The sequence below is a fragment of the Protomyctophum bolini genome (assembly GCF_963924005.1).
Source record: "Protomyctophum bolini genome assembly, chromosome: 2".
NCBI classification, from domain to species: Eukaryota; Metazoa; Chordata; class Actinopteri; order Myctophiformes; family Myctophidae; genus Protomyctophum; species Protomyctophum bolini.
The window spans coordinates 19,328,618-19,349,199 of record NC_137863.1 but is presented as its reverse complement, the minus strand read 5'-3'; the positions used below and the strand labels follow the sequence as shown (position 1 = coordinate 19,349,199).

General features: G+C 31.8%; 1 protein-coding gene across 2 annotated transcripts in view; it reads left to right on the top strand.

Annotated features, from left to right (window-relative positions):
• Positions 1-20,047, top strand: part of LOC308325299 (fibrinogen-like protein 1) — a 151,662-nt gene extending 131,615 nt beyond the window's left edge. For both annotated transcript variants that reach the window (XM_080777786.1, XM_080777787.1), the window contains exon 4: positions 19,929-20,047. In XM_080777786.1, the coding sequence (XP_080633912.1) occupies positions 19,929-20,031 (103 nt within the window). In that variant the 3' untranslated portion in view covers positions 20,032-20,047. The remainder of the gene's footprint in view (positions 1-19,928) is intronic.
• Positions 20,048-20,582: the final 535 nt, after the last annotated feature.

The following is a 20,582-nucleotide window of genomic DNA, read 5'->3' as shown; positions in this document are numbered from 1 at the left end:
AACCAAAAGTGTCAAATAATGTTTTAGGAGCTGTTTCTCAACAACCAAAAGTGTAAAATAATGTTTTAGGAGCTGTTTCTCAACAACCAAAGTGTCAAATAATGGTTAGAAGCTGTTTTTCAACAACCAAAAGTGTCAAATAATGTTTTAGGAGCTGTTTCTTTGGCAAATTATTTTGGGAGGCAAATTATTTTGGCAAATTATTTTGGGAGGCAATTTATTTTAGCAAATTATTTTGGGAGGCAAATTTTTTTGGCAATTTTTTTTGGCAAATTATTTTGGGAGGCAAATTATTTTGGCAAATTAATAATAATCCCAAAAAAATTTGCCAAAATAATTTGCCTCCCAAAATAATTTGCCAAAATAATTTGCCTCCCAAAATAATTTGCCAAAATAATTTGCCTCCCAAAATAATTTTCCAAAATAATTTGCCTCCCAAAATAATTTACCAAAATAATTTGCCTCCCAAAATAATTTGCCTGCCAAAATAATTTGCCTCCCAAAATAATTTGCCTCCCAAAATAATTTGACTCCCAAAATTATTTGCCAAAATTATTTGCCTCCCAAAATAATTTGCAAAAATAATTTGCCTCCCAAAATAATTTGCCAAAATAATTTGACTCCCAAAATAATTTGACTCCCAAAATAATTTGACTCCCAAAATAATTTGCCTCCCAAAATAATTTGCCAAAATAATTTGCCTCCCAAAATAATTTGCCAAAATAATTTGCCTGCCAAAATAATTTGCCTCCCAAAATAATTTGCCTCCCAAAATAATTTGCCTCCCAAAATAATTTGCCTCCCAAAATAATTTGCCTCCAAAAATAATTTGCCAAAATAATTTGCCTCCCAAAATAATTTGCCTCCCAAAATAATTTGCCAAAATAAATTACCTCCCAAAATAAATTGCCTCCCAAAATAATTTGCCTCCCAAAATAATTTGCCTCCCAAAACTATTTGCCAAAATTATTTGCCTCCCAAAATAATTTGCAAAAATAATTTGCCTCCCAAAATAATTTGCCAAAATAATTTGACTCCCAAAATAATTTGCCTCCCAAAATAATTTGCCTCCCAAAATAATTTGCCTCCCAAAATAATTTGCCTCCCAAAATAATTTGCCTCCCAAAATAATTTGTCAAAATAATTTGCCTCCCAAAATAATTTGCCAAAATAATTTGCCAAAATAATTTGCCTCCCAAAATAATTTGCCTCCCAAAATAATTTGCCAAAATAATTTGCCAAAATAATTTGCCTCCCAAAATAATTTGCCTCCCAAAGTGTAAAATAATGTTTTAGGAGCTGTTTCTCAACAACCAAAGTGTCAAATAATGGTTAGAAGCTGTTTTTCAACAACCAAAAGTGTCAAATAATGTTTTAGGAGCTGTTTCTCAACAACCAAAAGTGTAAAATAATGTTTTAGGAGCTGTTTCTCAACAACCAAAGTGTCAAATAATGGTTAGAAGCTGTTTTTCAACAACCAAACGTGTCAAATAATGTTTTAGGAGCTGTTTCTCAACAACCAAAAGTGTAAAATAATGTTTTATGAGCTGTTTCTCAACAACCAAAGTGTCAAATAATGGTTATTAGCTGTTTTTCAACAACCAAAAGTGTCAAATAATGTTTTAGGTGCTGTTTCTCAACAACCAAAAGTGTAAAATAATGTTTTAGGAGCTGTTTCTCAACAACCAAAAGTGTCAAATAATGGTTAGAAGCTGTTTTTCAACAGCCAAAAGTGTCAAATAATGTTTTAGGAGCTGTTTCTCAGTAACCAAAAGTGTAAAATAATATTTTAGGAGCTGTTTCTCAACAACCAAAGTGTCAAATAATGGTTAGAAGCTGTTTTTCAACAACCAAAAGTGTCAAAAATGTTTTAGGAGCTGTTTCTCAACAACCAAAAGTGTAAAATAATGTTTTATGAGCTGTTTCTCAACAACCAAAGTGTCAAATAATGGTTAGAAGCTGTTTTTCAACAACCAAAAGTGTCAAATAATGTTTTAGGAGCTGTTTCTCAACAACCAAAAGTGTAAAATAATGTTTTAGGAGCTGTTTCTCAACAACCAAAGTGTCAAATAATGGTTAGAAGCTGTTTTTCAACAACCAAAAGTGTCAAATAATGTTTTAGGAGCTGTTTCTCAACAACCAAAAGTGTAAAATAATGTTTTAGGAGCTGTTTCTCAACAACCAAAGTGTCAAATAATGGTTAGAAGCTGTTTTTCAACAACCAAAAGTGTCAAATAATGTTTTAGGAGCTGTTTCTCAACAACCAAAAGTGTAAAATAATGTTTTATGAGCTGTTTCTCAACAACCAAAGTGTCAAATAATGGTAAGAAGCTGTTTCTCAACAACCAAAAGTGTAAAATAATGTTTTATGAGCTGTTTCTCAACAACCAAAGTGTCAAATAATGGTTAGAAGCTGTTTTTCAACAACCAAAAGTGTCAAATAATGTTTTAGGAGCTGTTTCTCAACAACCAAAAGTGTAAAATAATGTTTTATGAGCTGTTTCTCAACAACCAAAGTGTCAAATAATGGTTAGAAGCTGTTTTTCAACAACCAAAAGTGTCAAATAATGTTTTAGGAGCTGTTTCTCAATAACCAAAAGTGTAAAATAATGTTTTAGGAGCTGTTTCTCAACAACCAAAGTGTCAAATAATGGTTAGAAGCTGTTTTTCAACAACCAAAAGTGTCAAATAATGTTTTAGGAGCTGTTTCTCAACAACCAAAAGTGTCAAATAATGTTTTAGGAGCTGTTTCTCAACAACCAAAGTGTCAAATAATGGTTAGAAGCTGTTTTTCAACAACCAAAAGTGTCAAATAATGTTTTAGGAGCTGTTTCTCAACAACCAAAAGTGTAAAATAATGTTTTAGGAGCTGTTTCTCAACAACCAAAGTGTCAAATAATGGTTAGAAGCTGTTTTTCAACAACCAAACGTGTCAAATAATGTTTTAGGAGCTGTTTCTCAACAACCAAAAGTGTAAAATAATGTTTTATGAGCTGTTTCTCAACAACCAAAGTGTCAAATAATGGTTAGAAGCTGTTTTTCAACAACCAAAAGTGTCAAATAATGTTTTAGGAGCTGTTTCTCAACAACCAAAAGTGTAAAATAATGTTTTAGGAGCTGTTTCTCAACAACCAAAGTGTCAAATAATGGTTAGAAGCTGTTTTTCAACAACCAAACGTGTCAAATAATGTTTTAGGAGCTGTTTCTCAACAACCAAAAGTGTAAAATAATGTTTTATGAGCTGTTTCTCAACAACCAAAGTGTCAAATAATGGTTATTAGCTGTTTTTCAACAACCAAAAGTGTCAAATAATGTTTTAGGTGCTGTTTCTCAACAACCAAAAGTGTAAAATAATGTTTTAGGAGCTGTTTCTCAACAACCAAAGTGTCAAATAATGGTTAGAAGCTGTTTTTCAACAACCAAAAGTGTCAAATAATGTTTTAGGAGCTGTTTCTCAACAACCAAAAGTGTAAAATAATGTTTTAGGAGCTGTTTCTCAACAACCAAAGTGTCAAATAATGGTTAGAAGCTGTTTTTCAACAACCAAAAGTGTCAAATAATGTTTTAGGAGCTGTTTCTCAACAACCAAAAGTGTAAAATAATGTTTTAGGAGCTGTTTCTCAACAACCAAAGTGTCAAATAATGGTTAGAAGCTGTTTTTCTACAACCAAAAGTGTAAAATAATGTTTTAGGAGCTGTTTCTCAACAACCAAAGTGTCAAATAATGGTTAGAAGCTGTTTTTCAACAACCAAAAGTGTCAAATAATGTTTTAGGAGCTGTTTCTCAACAACCAAAAGTGTAAAATAATGTTTTAGGAGCTGTTTCTCAACAACCAAAGTGTCAAATAATGGTTAGAAGCTGTTTTTCAACAACCAAAAGTGTCAAATAATGTTTTAGGAGCTGTTTCTCAACAACCAAAAGTGTAAAATAATGTTTTAGGAGCTGTTTCTCAACAACCAAAGTGTCAAATAATGGTTAGAAGCTGTTTTTCAACAACCAAAAGTGTCAAATAATGTTTTAGGAGCTGTTTCTCAACAACCAAAAGTGTAAAATAATGTTTTAGGAGCTGTTTCTCAACAACCAAAGTGTCAAATAATGGTTAGAAGCTGTTTTTCTACAACCAAAAGTGTCAAATAATGTTTTAGGAGCTGTTTCTCAACAACCAAAAGTGTAAAATAATGTTTTAGGAGCTGTTTCTCAACAACCAAAGTGTCAAATAATGGTTAGAAGCTGTTTTTCAACAACCAAAAGTGTCAAATAATGTTTTAGGAGCTGTTTCTCAACAACCAAAAGTGTAAAATAATGTTTTAGGAGCTGTTTCTCAACAACCAAAGTGTCAAATAATGGTTAGAAGCTGTTTTTCAACAACCAAAAGTGTCAAATAATGTTTTAGGAGCTGTTTCTTTGGCAAATTATTTTGGGAGGCAAATTATTTTGGCAAATTATTTTGGGAGGCAATTTATTTTAGCAAATTATTTTGGGAGGCAAATTATTTTGGCAAATTTTTTTGGCAAATTATTTTGGGAGGCAAATTATTTTGGCAAATTAATAATAATCCCAAAAAAATTTGCCAAAATAATTTGCCTCCCAAAATAATTTGCCAAAATAATTTGCCTCCCAAAATAATTTGCCAAAATAATTTGCCTCCCAAAATAATTTTCCAAAATAATTTGCCTCCCAAAATAATTTACCAAAATAATTTGCCTCCCAAAATAATTTGCCTGCCAAAATAATTTGCCTCCCAAAATAATTTGCCTCCCAAAATAATTTGACTCCCAAAATAATTTGCCTCCCAAAATAATTTGACTCCCAAAATAATTTGCCAAAATAATTTGCCTCCCAAAATAATTTGCCTCCCAAAATAATTTGCCAAAATAATTTGCCTCCCAAAATAATTTGCCTGCCAAAATAATTTGCCTCCCAAAATAATTTGCCTGCCAAAATAATTTGCCTCCCAAAATAATTTGCCTCCCAAAATAATTTGCCTCCCAAAATAATTTGACTCCCAAAATAATTTGACTCCAAAATAATTTGCCTCCCAAAATAATTTGCCTCCCAAAATAATTTGCAAAAATTATTTGCCTCCCAAAATTATTTGCAAAAATAATTTGCCTCCCAAAATAATTTGCCAAAATAATTTGACTCCCAAAATAATTTGCCTCCCAAAATAATTTGACTCCCAAAATAATTTTCCAAAATAATTTGCCTCCCAAAATAATTTGCCAAAATAATTTGCCTGCCAAAATAATTTGCCTCCCAAAATAATTTGCCAAAATAATTTGCCTCCCAAAATAATTTGCCTCCCAAAATAATTTGCCAAAATAATTTGCCTCCAAAAATAATTTGCCAAAATAATTTGCCTCCCAAAATAATTTGCCAAAATAATTTGCCTCCCAAAATAATTTGCCAAAATAAATTGCCTCCCAAAATAATTTGCCTCCCAAAATAATTTGCCTCCCAAAATTATTTGCCAAAATTATTTGCCTCCCAAAATAATTTGCAAAAATAATTTGCCAAAATAATTTGCCTCCCAAAATAATTTGCCTCCCAAAATAATTTGCCTCCCAAAATAATTTGCCTCCCAAAATAATTTGCCTCCCAAAATAATTTGCCTCCCAAAATAATTTGCCACCCAAAATAATTTGCCTCCCAAAATAATTTGCCAAAATAATTTGCCTCCCAAAATAATTTGCCAAAATAATTTGCCTCCCAAAATAATTTGCCAAAATAATTTGCCTCCCAAAATAATTTGCCTCCCAAAATAATTTGCCTCCCAAAGTGTAAAATAATGTTTTAGGAGCTGTTTCTCAACAACCAAAGTGTCAAATAATGGTTAGAAGCTGTTTTTCAACAACCAAAAGTGTCAAATAATGTTTTAGGAGCTGTTTCTCAACAACCAAAGTGTCAAATAATGGTTAGAAGCTGTTTTTCAACAACCAAAAGTGTCAAATAATGTTTTAGGAGCTGTTTCTCAACAACCAAAAGTGTAAAATAATGTTTTATGAGCTGTTTCTCAACAACCAAAGTGTCAAATAATGGTTAGAAGCTGTTTTTCAACAACCAAAAGTGTCAAATAATGTTTTAGGAGCTGTTTCTCAACAACCAAAAGTGTAAAATAATGTTTTAGGAGCTGTTTCTCAACAACCAAAGTGTCAAATAATGGTTAGAAGCTGTTTTTCAACAACCAAAAGTGTCAAATAATGTTTAGAAGCTGTTTTTCAACAGCCAAAAGTGTCAAATAATGTTTTAGGAGCTGTTTCTCAACAACCAAAAGTGTCAAATAATGGTTAGAAGCTGTTTTTCAACAGCCAAAAGTGTCAAATAATGTTTTAGGAGCTGTTTCTCAGTAACCAAAAGTGTAAAATAATATTTTAGGAGCTGTTTCTCAACAACCAAAGTGTCAAATAATGGTTAGAAGCTGTTTTTCAACAACCAAAAGTGTCAAAAATGTTTTAGGAGCTGTTTCTCAACAACCAAAAGTGTAAAATAATGTTTTATGAGCTGTTTCTCAACAACCAAAGTGTCAAATAATGGTTAGAAGCTGTTTTTCAACAACCAAAAGTGTAAAATAATGTTTTAGGAGCTGTTTCTCAACAACCAAAGTGTCAAATAATGGTTAGAAGCTGTTTTTCAACAACCAAAAGTGTCAAATAATGTTTTAGGAGCTGTTTCTCAACAACCAAAAGTGTAAAATAATGTTTTAGGAGCTGTTTCTCAACAACCAAAGTGTCAAATAATGGTTAGAAGCTGTTTTTCAACAACCAAAAGTGTCAAATAATGTTTTAGGAGCTGTTTCTCAACAACCAAAAGTGTAAAATAATGTTTTAGGAGCTGTTTCTCAACAACCAAAGTGTCAAATAATGGTTAGAAGCTGTTTTTCAACAACCAAAAGTGTAAAATAATGTTTTAGGAGCTGTTTCTCAACAACCAAAGTGTCAAATAATGGTTAGAAGCTGTTTTTCAACAACCAAAAGTGTCAAATAATGTTTTAGGAGCTGTTTCTCAACAACCAAAAGTGTAAAATAATGTTTTAGGAGCTGTTTCTCAACAACCAAAGTGTCAAATAATGGTTAGAAGCTGTTTTTCAACAACCAAAAGTGTCAAATAATGTTTTAGGAGCTGTTTCTCAACAACCAAAAGTGTAAAATAATGTTTTAGGAGCTGTTTCTCAACAACCAAAGTGTCAAATAATGGTTAGAAGCTGTTTTTCAACAACCAAAAGTGTCAAATAATGTTTTAGGAGCTGTTTCTCAACAACCAAAAGTGTAAAATAATGTTTTAGGAGCTGTTTCTCAACAACCAAAGTGTCAAATAATGGTTAGAAGCTGTTTTTCTACAACCAAAAGTGTCAAATAATGTTTTAGGAGCTGTTTCTCAACAACCAAAAGTGTAAAATAATGTTTTAGGAGCTGTTTCTCAACAACCAATGTGTCAAATAATGGTTAGAAGCTGTTTTTCAACAACCAAAAGTGTCAAATAATGTTTTAGGAGCTGTTTCTCAACAACCAAAAGTGTAAAATAATGTTTTAGGAGCTGTTTCTCAACAACCAAAGTGTCAAATAATGGTTAGAAGCTGTTTTTCAACAACCAAAAGTGTCAAATAATGTTTTAGGAGCTGTTTCTTTGGCAAATTATTTTGGGAGGCAAATTATTTTGGGAGGCAAATTATTTTGGCAAATTATTTTGGGAGGCAAATTATTTTAGCAAATTATTTTGGGAGGCAAATTATTTTGGCAAATTTTTTTGGCAAATTATTTTGGGAGGCAAATTATTTTGGCAAATTATTTTGGCAAATTAATAATAATCCCAAAATAATTTGCCAAAATAATTTGCCTCCCAAAATAATTTGCCAAAATAATTTGCCTCCCAAAATAATTTTCCAAAATAATTTGCCTCCCAAAATAATTTACCAAAATAATTTGCCTCCCAAAATAATTTGCCTGCCAAAATAATTTGCCTCCCAAAATAATTTGCCTCCCAAAATAATTTGCCAAAATAATTTGACTCCCAAAATAATTTGCCTCCCAAAATATTTTTACTCCCAAAATAATTTGCCAAAATAATTTGCCAAAATAATTTGCCTCCCAAAATAATTTGCCTCCCAAAATAATTTGCCTCCCAAAATAATTTGCCTCCCAAAATAATTTGCCTGCCAAAATAATTTGCCTCCCAAAATAATTTGCCTCCCAAAATAATTTGCCTCCCAAAATAATTTGCCAAAATAATTTGCCACCCAAAATAATTTGCCTCCCAAAATAATTTGCCAAAATAATTTGCCTCCCAAGATAATTTGCCTCCCAAAATAATTTGCCAAAATAATTTTCCTCCCAAAATAATTTGCCTCCCAAAATAATTTGCCAAAATAATTTGCCTCCCAAAATAATTTGCCTCCCAAAATAATTTGCCAAAATAATTTGCCTCCCAAAATAATTTGCCTCCCAAAATAATTTGCCTCCCAAAATAATTTGCCTCCCAAAATAATTTGCCTCCCAAAATAATTTGCCTGCCAAAATAATTTGCCTCCCAAAATAATTTGCCTCCCAAAATAATTTGCCTCCCAAAATAATTTGCCAAAATAATTTGCCACCCAAAATAATTTGCCTCCCAAAATAATTTGCCAAAATAATTTGCCTCCCAAGATAATTTGCCTCCCAAAATAATTTGCCAAAATAATTTTCCTCCCAAAATAATTTGCCTCCCAAAATAATTTGCCAAAATAATTTGCCTCCCAAAATAATTTGCCTCCCAAAATAATTTGCCAAAATAATTTGCCTCCCAAAATAATTTGCCTCCCAAAATAATTTGCCTCCCAAAATAATTTGCCTCCCAAAATAATTTGCCTCACAAAATAATTTGCCTCCCAAAATAATTTGCAAAAATAATTTGCCTCCAAAAATAATTTGCCTCCCAAAATAATTTGCCAAAATAATTTGCCTCCCAAAATAATTTGCCTCCCAAAATAATTTGCCAAAATAATTTGCCTCCCAAAATAATTTGCCAAAATAATTTGCCAAAATAATTTGCCTCCCAAAATAATTTGCTTCCCAAAATAATTTGCCAAAATAATTTGCCTCCCAAAATTATTTGCCTCCCAAAATTATTTGCCAAAATTATTTGCCTCCCAAAATAATTTGCAAAAATAATTTGCCTCCCAAAATAATTTGCCAAAATAATTTGACTCCCAAAATAATTTGACTCCCAAAATAATTTGACTCCCAAAATAATTTGCCTCCCAAAATAATTTGCCAAAATAATTTGCCTCCCAAAATAATTTGCCAAAATAATTTGCCTCCCAAAATAATTTGCCAAAATAATTTGCCTCCCAAAATAATTTGCCTGCCAAAATAATTTGCCTCTAATAGCTGTTTCTCAACAACCAAAGTGTAAAATAATGGTTAGAAGCTGTTTTTCAACAACCAAAAGTGTCAAATAATGTTTTAGGAGCTGTTTCTCAACAACCAAAAGTGTAAAATAATGTTTTAGGAGCTGTTTCTCAACAACCAAAGTGTCAAATAATGGTTAGAAGCTGTTTTTCAACAACCAAAAGTGTCAAATAATGTTTTAGGAGCTGTTTCTTTGGCAAATTATTTTGGGAGGCAAATTATTTTGGGAGGCAAATTATTTTGGCAAATTATTTTGGGAGGCAAATTATTTTAGCAAATTTTTTTGGGAGGCAAATTATTTTGGCAAATTTTTTTGGCAAATTATTTTGGGAGGCAAATTATTTTGGCAAATTATTTTGGCAAATAAATAATAATCCCAAAATAATTTGCCAAAATAATTTGCCAAAATAATTTGCCTCCCAAAATAATTTTCCAAAATAATTTGCCTCCCAAAATAATTTACCAAAATAATTTGCCTCCCAAAATAATTTGCCTGCCAAAATAATTTGCCTCCCAAAATAATTTGCCTCCCAAAATAATTTGCCTCCCAAAATAATTTGACTCCCAAAATAATTTGCCTCCCAAAATATTTTTACTCCCAAAATAATTTGCCAAAATAATTTGCCTCCCAAAATAATTTGCCTCCCAAAATAATTTGCCTCCCAAAATAATTTGCCTCCCAAAATAATTTGCCTGCCAAAATAATTTGCCTCCCAAAATAATTTGCCTCCCAAAATAATTTGCCTCCCAAAATAATTTGCCAAAATAATTTGCCACCCAAAATAATTTGCCTCCCAAAATAATTTGCCAAAATAATTTGCCTCCCAAGATAATTTGCCTCCCAAAATAATTTGCCAAAATAATTTTCCTCCCAAAATAATTTGCCTCCCAAAATAATTTGCCAAAATAATTTGCCTCCCAAAATAATTTGCCAAAATAATTTGCCTCCCAAAATAATTTGCCTCCCAAAATAATTTGCCTCACAAAATAATTTGCCTCACAAAATAATTTGCCTCCCAAAATAATTTGCAAAAATAATTTGCCTCCCAAAATAATTTGCCAAAATAATTTGCCTCCCAAAATAATTTGCCAAAATAATTTGCCTCCCAAAATAATTTGCCTCCCAAAATAATTTGCCAAAATAATTTGCCAAAATAATTTGCCTCCCAAAATAATTTGCCTCCCAAAATAATTTGCCTCCCAAAATTATTTGCCTCCCAAAATTATTTGCCAAAATTATTTGCCTCCCAAAATAATTTGCAAAAATAATTTGCCTCCCAAAATAATTTGCCAAAATAATTTGACTCCCAAAATAATTTGACTCCCAAAATAATTTGCCTCCCAAAATAATTTGCCAAAATAATTTGCCTCCCAAAATAATTTGCCAAAATAATTTGCCTCCCAAAATAATTTGCCAAAATAATTTGCCTCCCAAAATAATTTGCCTCCCAAAATAATTTGCCTCCCAAAATATTTTTACTCCCAAAATAATTTGCCTCCCAAAATAATTTGCCTCCCAAAATAATTTGCCTCCCAAAATAATTTGCCTCCCAAAATAATTTGCCTGCCAAAATAATTTGCCTCCCAAAATAATTTGCCTCCCAAAATAATTTGCCTCCCAAAATAATTTGCCAAAATAATTTGCCACCCAAAATAATTTGCCTCCCAAAATAATTTGCCAAAATAATTTGCCTCCCAAGATAATTTGCCTCCCAAAATAATTTGCCAAAATAATTTTCCTCCCAAAATAATTTGCCTCCCAAAATAATTTGCCAAAATAATTTGCCTCCCAAAATAATTTGCCTCCCAAAATAATTTGCCAAAATAATTTGCCTCCCAAAATAATTTGCCTCCCAAAATAATTTGCCTCACAAAATAATTTGCCTCACAAAATAATTTGCCTCCCAAAATAATTTGCAAAAATAATTTGCCTCCCAAAATAATTTGCCAAAATAATTTGCCTCCCAAAATAATTTGCCAAAATAATTTGCCTCCCAAAATAATTTGCCAAAATAATTTGCCTCCCAAAATAATTTGCCAAAATAATTTTCCAAAATAATTTGCCTCCCAAAATAATTTACCAAAATAATTTGCCTCCCAAAATAATTTGCCTGCCAAAATAATTTGCCTCCCAAAATAATTTGCCTCCCAAAATAATTTGCCAAAATAATTTGACTCCCAAAATAATTTGCCTCCCAAAATATTTTTACTCCCAAAATAATTTGCCAAAATAATTTGCCTCCCAAAATAATTTGCCAAAATAATTTGCCTCCCAAAATAATTTGCCTCCCAAAATAATTTGCCTCCCAAAATAATTTGCCTCCCAAAATAATTTGCCTGCCAAAATAATTTGCCTCCCAAAATAATTTGCCTCCCAAAATAATTTGCCTCCCAAAATAATTTGCCAAAATAATTTGCCACCCAAAATAATTTGCCTCCCAAAATAATTTGCCAAAATAATTTGCCTCCCAAGATAATTTGCCTCCCAAAATAATTTGCCAAAATAATTTTCCTCCCAAAATAATTTGCCTCCCAAAATAATTTGCCAAAATAATTTGCCTCCCAAAATAATTTGCCTCCCAAAATAATTTGCCAAAATAATTTGCCTCCCAAAATAATTTGCCTCCCAAAATAATTTGCCTCCCAAAATAATTTGCCTCCCAAAATAATTTGCCTCACAAAATAATTTGCCTCCCAAAATAATTTGCAAAAATAATTTGCCTCCAAAAATAATTTGCCTCCCAAAATAATTTGCCAAAATAATTTGCCTCCCAAAATAATTTGCCTCCCAAAATAATTTGCCAAAATAATTTGCCTCCCAAAATAATTTGCCAAAATAATTTGCCAAAATAATTTGCCTCCCAAAATAATTTGCCAAAATAATTTGCTTCCCAAAATAATTTGCCAAAATAATTTGCCTCCCAAAATAATTTGCCTCCCAAAATTATTTGCCTCCCAAAATTATTTGCCAAAATTATTTGCCTCCCAAAATAATTTGCAAAAATAATTTGCCTCCCAAAATAATTTGCCAAAATAATTTGACTCCCAAAATAATTTGACTCCCAAAATAATTTGACTCCCAAAATAATTTGCCTCCCAAAATAATTTGCCAAAATAATTTGCCTCCCAAAATAATTTGCCAAAATAATTTGCCTCCCAAAATAATTTGCCAAAATAATTTGCCTCCCAAAATAATTTGCCTCCCAAAATAATTTGCCTGCCAAAATAATTTGCCTCTAATAGCTGTTTCTCAACAACCAAAGTGTAAAATAATGGTTAGAAGCTGTTTTTCAACAACCAAAAGTGTCAAATAATGTTTTAGGAGCTGTTTCTCAACAACCAAAAGTGTAAAATAATGTTTTAGGAGCTGTTTCTCAACAACCAAAGTGTCAAATAATGGTTAGAAGCTGTTTTTCAACAACCAAAAGTGTCAAATAATGTTTTAGGAGCTGTTTCTTTGGCAAATTATTTTGGGAGGCAAATTATTTTGGGAGGCAAATTATTTTGGCAAATTATTTTGGGAGGCAAATTATTTTAGCAAATTTTTTTGGGAGGCAAATTATTTTGGCAAATTTTTTTGGCAAATTATTTTGGGAGGCAAATTATTTTGGCAAATTATTTTGGCAAATAAATAATAATCCCAAAATAATTTGCCAAAATAATTTGCCTCCCAAAATAATTTTCCAAAATAATTTGCCTCCCAAAATAATTTACCAAAATAATTTGCCTCCCAAAATAATTTGCCTGCCAAAATAATTTGCCTCCCAAAATAATTTGCCTCCCAAAATAATTTGCCTCCCAAAATAATTTGCCTCCCAAAATAATTTGACTCCCAAAATAATTTGCCTCCCAAAATATTTTTACTCCCAAAATAATTTGCCAAAATAATTTGCCTCCCAAAATAATTTGCCTCCCAAAATAATTTGCCTCCCAAAATAATTTGCCTCCCAAAATAATTTGCCTGCCAAAATAATTTGCCTCCCAAAATAATTTGCCTCCCAAAATAATTTGCCTCCCAAAATAATTTGCCAAAATAATTTGCCACCCAAAATAATTTGCCTCCCAAAATAATTTGCCAAAATAATTTGCCTCCCAAGATAATTTGCCTCCCAAAATAATTTGCCAAAATAATTTTCCTCCCAAAATAATTTGCCTCCCAAAATAATTTGCCAAAATAATTTGCCTCCCAAAATAATTTGCCTCCCAAAATAATTTGCCAAAATAATTTGCCTCCCAAAATAATTTGCCTCCCAAAATAATTTGCCTCACAAAATAATTTGCCTCACAAAATAATTTGCCTCCCAAAATAATTTGCAAAAATAATTTGCCTCCCAAAATAATTTGCCAAAATAATTTGCCTCCCAAAATAATTTGCCAAAATAATTTGCCTCCCAAAATAATTTGCCAAAATAATTTGCCTCCCAAAATAATTTGCCAAAATAATTTGCCAAAATAATTTGCCTCCCAAAATAATTTGCCTCCCAAAATAATTTGCCTCCCAAAATTATTTGCCTCCCAAAATTATTTGCCAAAATTATTTGCCTCCCAAAATAATTTGCAAAAATAATTTGCCTCCCAAAATAATTTGCCAAAATAATTTGACTCCCAAAATAATTTGACTCCCAAAATAATTTGCCTCCCAAAATAATTTGCCAAAATAATTTGCCTCCCAAAATAATTTGCCAAAATAATTTGCCTCCCAAAATAATTTGCCAAAATAATTTGCCTCCCAAAATAATTTGCCTCCCAAAATAATTTGCCTCCCAAAATATTTTTACTCCCAAAATAATTTGCCTCCCAAAATAATTTGCCTCCCAAAATAATTTGCCTCCCAAAATAATTTGCCTGCCAAAATAATTTGCCTCCCAAAATAATTTGCCTCCCAAAATAATTTGCCTCCCAAAATAATTTGCCAAAATAATTTGCCACCCAAAATAATTTGCCTCCCAAAATAATTTGCCAAAATAATTTGCCTCCCAAGATAATTTGCCTCCCAAAATAATTTGCCAAAATAATTTTCCTCCCAAAATAATTTGCCTCCCAAAATAATTTGCCAAAATAATTTGCCTCCCAAAATAATTTGCCTCCCAAAATAATTTGCCAAAATAATTTGCCTCCCAAAATAATTTGCCTCCCAAAATAATTTGCCTCACAAAATAATTTGCCTCACAAAATAATTTGCCTCCCAAAATAATTTGCAAAAATAATTTGCCTCCCAAAATAATTTGCCAAAATAATTTGCCTCCCAAAATAATTTGCCAAAATAATTTGCCTCCCAAAATAATTTGCCAAAATAATTTGCCTCCCAAAATAATTTGCCAAAATAATTTGCCAAAATAATTTGCCTCCCAAAATAATTTGCCAAAATAATTTGCCTCCCAAAATAATTTGCCTCCCAAAATTATTTGCCTCCCAAAATTATTTGCCAAAATTATTTGCCTCCCAAAATAATTTGCAAAAATAATTTGCCTCCCAAAATAATTTGCCAAAATAATTTGACTCCCAAAATAATTTGACTCCCAAAATAATTTGCCTCCCAAAATAATTTGCCAAAATAATTTGCCTCCCAAAATAATTTGCAAAAATAATTTGCCTCCCAAAATCATTTGCCAAAATAATTTGCCTCCCAAAATAATTTGCCAAAATAATTTGCCTCCCAAAATAATTTGCCAAAATAATTTGCCTCCCAAAATAATTTGCCTCTAATAGCTGTTTCTCAACAACCAAAGTGTCAAATAATGGTTAGAAGCTGTTTTTCAACAACCAAAAGTGTCAAATAATGTTTTAGGAGCTGTTTCTCAACAACCAAAAGTGTAAAATAATGTTTTAGGAGCTGTTTCTCAACAACCAAAGTGTCAAATAATGGTTAGAAGCTGTTTTTCAACAACCAAAAGTGTCAAATAATGTTTTAGGAGCTGTTTCTTTGGCAAATTATTTTGGGAGGCAAATTATTTTGGCAAATTATTTTGGGAGGCAAATTATTTTAGCAAATTATTTTGGGAGGCAAATTATTTTGGCAAATTTTTTTGGCAAATTATTTTGGGAGGCAAATTATTTTGGCAAATTATTTTGGCAAATTAATAATAATCCCAAAATAATTTGCCAAAATAATTTGCCTCCCAAAATAATTTGCCAAAATAATTTGCCTCCCAAAATAATTTTCCAAAATAATTTGCCTCCCAAAATAATTTACCAAAATAATTTGCCTCCCAAAATAATTTGCCTGCCAAAATAATTTGCCTCCCAAAATAATTTGCCTCCCAAAATAATTTGCCTCCCAAAATAATTTGCCTCCCAAAATAATTTGACTCCCAAAATAATTTGCCTCCCAAAATATTTTTACTCCCAAAATAATTTGCCAAAATAATTTGCCTCCCAAAATAATTTGCCAAAATAATTTGCCTCCCAAAATAATTTGCCTCCCAAAATAATTTGCCTCCCAAAATAATTTGCCTGCCAAAATAATTTGCCTCCCAAAATAATTTGCCTCCCAAAATAATTTGCCTCCCAAAATAATTTGCCAAAATAATTTGCCACCCAAAATAATTTGCCTCCCAAAATAATTTGCCAAAATAATTTGCCTCCCAAGATAATTTGCCTCCCAAAATAATTTGCCAAAATAATTTTCCTCCCAAAATAATTTGCCTCCCAAAATAATTTGCCTCCCAAAATAATTTGCCAAAATAATTTGCCTCCCAAAATAATTTGCCTCCCAAAATAATTTGCCAAAATAATTTGCCTCCCAAAATAATTTGCCTCCCAAAATAATTTGCCTCCCAAAATAATTTGCCTCCCAAAATAATTTGCCTCCCAAAATAATTTGCCTCACAAAATAATTTGCCTCCCAAAATAATTTGCAAAAATAATTTGCCTCCCAAAATAATTTGCAAAAATAATTTGCCTCCCAAAATAATTTGCCAAAATAATTTGCCAAAATAATTTGCCTCCCAAAATAATTTGCCAAAATAATTTGCCTCCCAAAATAATTTGCCAAAATAATTTGCCTCCCAAAATAATTTGCCAAAATAATTTGCCTCCCAAAATAATTTGCCAAAATAATTTGCCTCCCAAAATAATTTGCCTCCCAAAATTATTTGCCAAAATTATTTGCCTCCCAAAATAATTTGCCTCCCAAAATAATTTGACTCCCAAAATAATTTGACTCCCAAAATAATTTGACTCCCAAAATAATTTGCCTCCCAAAATAATTTGCCAAAATAATTTGCCTCCCAAAATAATTTGCCAAAATAATTTGCCTCCCAAAATAATTTGCCAAAATAATTTGCCTCCCAAAATAATTTGCCTGCCAAAATAATTTGCCTCCCAAAATAATTTGCCTCCCAAAATAATTTGCCAAAATAATTTGCCTCCAAAAATAATTTGCCAAAATAATTTGCCTCCCAAAATAATTTGCCTCCCAAAATAATTTGCCAAAATAAATTACCTCCCAAAATAAATTGCCTCCCAAAATAAATTGCCTCCCAAAATAATTTGCCTCCCAAAATAATTTGCCTCCCAAAACTATTTGCCAAAATTATTTGCCTCCCAAAATAATTTGCAAAAATAATTTGCCTCCCAAAATAATTTGCCAAAATAATTTGACTCCCAAAATAATTTGCCTCCCAAAATAATTTGCCTCCCAAAATAATTTGCCTCCCAAAATAATTTGCCTCCCAAAATCATTTGCCAAAATAATTTGCCTCCCAAAATAATTTGCCAAAATAATTTGCCTCCCAAAATAATTTGCCAAAATAATTTGCCTCCCAAAATAATTTGCCTCCCAAAGTGTAAAATAATGTTTTAGGAGCTGTTTCTCAACAACCAAAGTGTCAAATAATGGTTAGAAGCTGTTTTTCAACAACCAAAAGTGTCAAATAATGTTTTAGGAGCTGTTTCTCAACAACCAAAGTGTCAAATAATGGTTAGAAGCGGTTTTTCAACAACCAAAAGTGTCAAATAATGTTTTAGGAGCTGTTTCTCAACAACCAAAAGTGTAAAATAATGTTTTATGAGCTGTTTCTCAACAACCAAAGTGTCAAATAATGGTTAGAAGCTGTTTTTCAACAACCAAAAGTGTCAAATAATGTTTTAGGAGCTGTTTCTCAACAACCAAAAGTGTAAAATAATGTTTTAGGAGCTGTTTCTCAACAACCAAAGTGTCAAATAATGGTTAGAAGCTGTTTTTCAACAACCAAAAGTGTCAAATAATGTTTAGAAGCTGTTTTTCAACAACCAAAAGTGTCAAATAATGTTTTAGGAGCTGTTTCTCAACAACCAAAGTGTCAAATAATGGTTAGAAGCGGTTTTTCAACAACCAAAAGTGTCAAATAATGTTTTAGGAGCTGTTTCTCAACAACCAAAAGTGTAAAATAATGTTTTATGAGCTGTTTCTCAACAACCAAAGTGTCAAATAATGGTTAGAAGCTGTTTTTCAACAACCAAAAGTGTCAAATAATGTTTTAGGAGCTGTTTCTCAACAACCAAAAGTGTAAAATAATGTTTTAGGAGCTGTTTCTCAACAACCAAAGTGTCAAATAATGGTTAGAAGCTGTTTTTCAACAACCAAAAGTGTCAAATAATGTTTAGAAGCTGTTTTTCAACAGCCAAAAGTGTCAAATAATGTTTTAGGAGCTGTTTCTCAACAACCAAAAGTGTCAAATAATGGTTAGAAGCTGTTTTTCAACAGCCAAAAGTGTCAAAGAATGTTTTAGGAGCTGTTTCTCAGTAACCAAAAGTGTAAAATAATATTTTAGGAGCTGTTTCTCAACAACCAAAGTGTCAAATAATGGTTAGAAGCTGTTTTTCAACAACCAAAAGTGTCAAAAATGTTTTAGGAGCTGTTTCTCAACAACCAAAAGTGTAAAATAATGTTTTATGAGCTGTTTCTCAACAACCAAAGTGTCAAATAATGGTTAGAAGCTGTTTTTCAACAACCAAAAGTGTCAAATAATGTTTTAGGAGCTGTTTCTCAACAACCAAAAGTGTAAAATAATGTTTTAGGAGCTGTTTCTCAACAACCAAAGTGTCAAATAATGGTTAGAAGCTGTTTTTCAACAACCAAAAGTGTCAAATAATGTTTAGAAGCTGTTTTTCAACAGCCAAAAGTGTCAAATAATGTTTTAGGAGCTGTTTCTCAACAACCAAAAGTGTCAAATAATGGTTAGAAGCTGTTTTTCAACAGCCAAAAGTGTCAAATAATGTTTTAGGAGCTGTTTCTCAGTAACCAAAAGTGTAAAATAATATTTTAGGAGCTGTTTCTCAACAACCAAAGTGTCAAATAATGGTTAGAAGCTGTTTTTCAACAACCAAAAGTGTCAAAAATGTTTTAGGAGCTGTTTCTCAACAACCAAAAGTGTAAAATAATGTTTTAGGAGCTGTTTCTCAACAACCAAAAGTGTAAAATAATGTTTTAGGAGCTGTTTCTCAACAACCAAAGTGTCAAATAATGGTTAGAAGCTGTTTTTCAACAACCAAAATTGTCAAATAATGTTTTAGGAGCTGTTTCTCAACAACCAAAAGTGTAAAATAATGTTTTAGGAGCTGTTTCTCAACAACCAAAGTGTCAAATAATGGTTAGAAGCTGTTTTTCAACAACCAAAAGTGTCAAATAATGTTTAGAAGCTGTTTTTCAACAGCCAAAAGTGTCAAATAATGTTTTAGGAGCTGTTTCTCAACAACCAAAAGTGTCAAATAATGGTTAGAAGCTGTTTTTCAACAGCCAAAAGTGTCAAATAATGTTTTAGGAGCTGTTTCTCAACAACCAAAAGTGTCAAATAATGGTTAGAAGCTTTTTTTCAACAACCAAAAGTGTCAAATAATGTTTTAGGAGCTGTTTCTCGACAGCCAAAAGTGTCAAATAATGGTTAGAAGCTGTTTTTCAACAACCAAAAGTGTCAATATATGAAAAAAATAAGGAAAAAAATTAGAAAAATATCGATTGTCACATAATCGAGAGAGCGCGAGTTTTTGTCGCGCAAGCGAGAGCGCGAGTTTTAGTCGCGCAATCGCGAGAAAGAATAAGAAAAAAATAGGGGAAAAAAAGAAAAAAATAGGAAAAAATAGGAAAAATAATATGAAAAATAATAAGAAATAAGAATAAGAATTGAGAAATTAGAAATAAATGAGAAATAATAAATGAGAAATGAGAAATAATGAGAAATGAGAAATAATAAGAAATGAGACATAATAAGAAATAAGAAAAAAGAATTAAGAAAAAAAAAAAAATAGGAAAAGAAATAAGAAAAGAAATAAAAAGAAATATTTAAAAAAATAAGAAAAAAAATAAGAAAAAAATAATACGAAATATTTTATTTAAATTGTGCGAGAGATGAGAAATTGTGCGAGAAATGAGAAATTGTACGAGAAATGAGAAATTAGAAAAAACATTGCATGGATGCACCTGGGACGTATCCTCAGTTACAGAAAACAACATTACTACAGAAAATCTAATTGTATAAATGTCTCTCTCTCTCTCTCTCTCTCTCTCTCTCTCTCCCTCCCTCTTTCTCTCTTTATCTCTTCCGTTCTTATGTCTTCCCGTCCAGGTCTTGGGCTGACTATAGGTCTGGTTTCGGGGACAGCCGTTCAGAGTTCTGGGTGGGGAATGACAACCTGCACCACCTCACCGCACAAGGTCTGACTTCATGACGCCATTATTGTGGCCAGATTAATTGTGATTGATCGATTAAATACTTTATTCGACAGAAATGTAAAACTGCACGAGGTACAGTCAAACATTGAGGCTAAAAGGCTCCATTGTGGTCCTATTTTAATTAGCAATATCCTTAAAAAATAATTAAAAACTCTTTGTTAACCACTTTCACCCTAGCCTCGGAAACTAGTAGAGTAGCTCAAACGTCGATCACTCTCTGCTGATTTCTGATTGTCTGCACCTTTGTTAAATTGACGCACACATATACACACACACACTCCTCTCTCTCTGTCGCTCAAATTAATTAGTCTCATGTCGCACAGCTGTGTCTAGATTCTCCCGGTGGATCCTGCCGGGAGCTGCCTATGCCATAGAATGCATAGGTGGGCATAGGCTTCTTTCACCCTAACATCCATGAAGTGGATTTTTTTGGGTGATCGCGGATCGTTGTACTGTATATCGCCAACTCAGGTTGAGTGCATCATGCATGCCAGACAAAATGGGCCCTTCGCTAAACCACTTCCCAAAAGCCATTGTTCCATTCCAA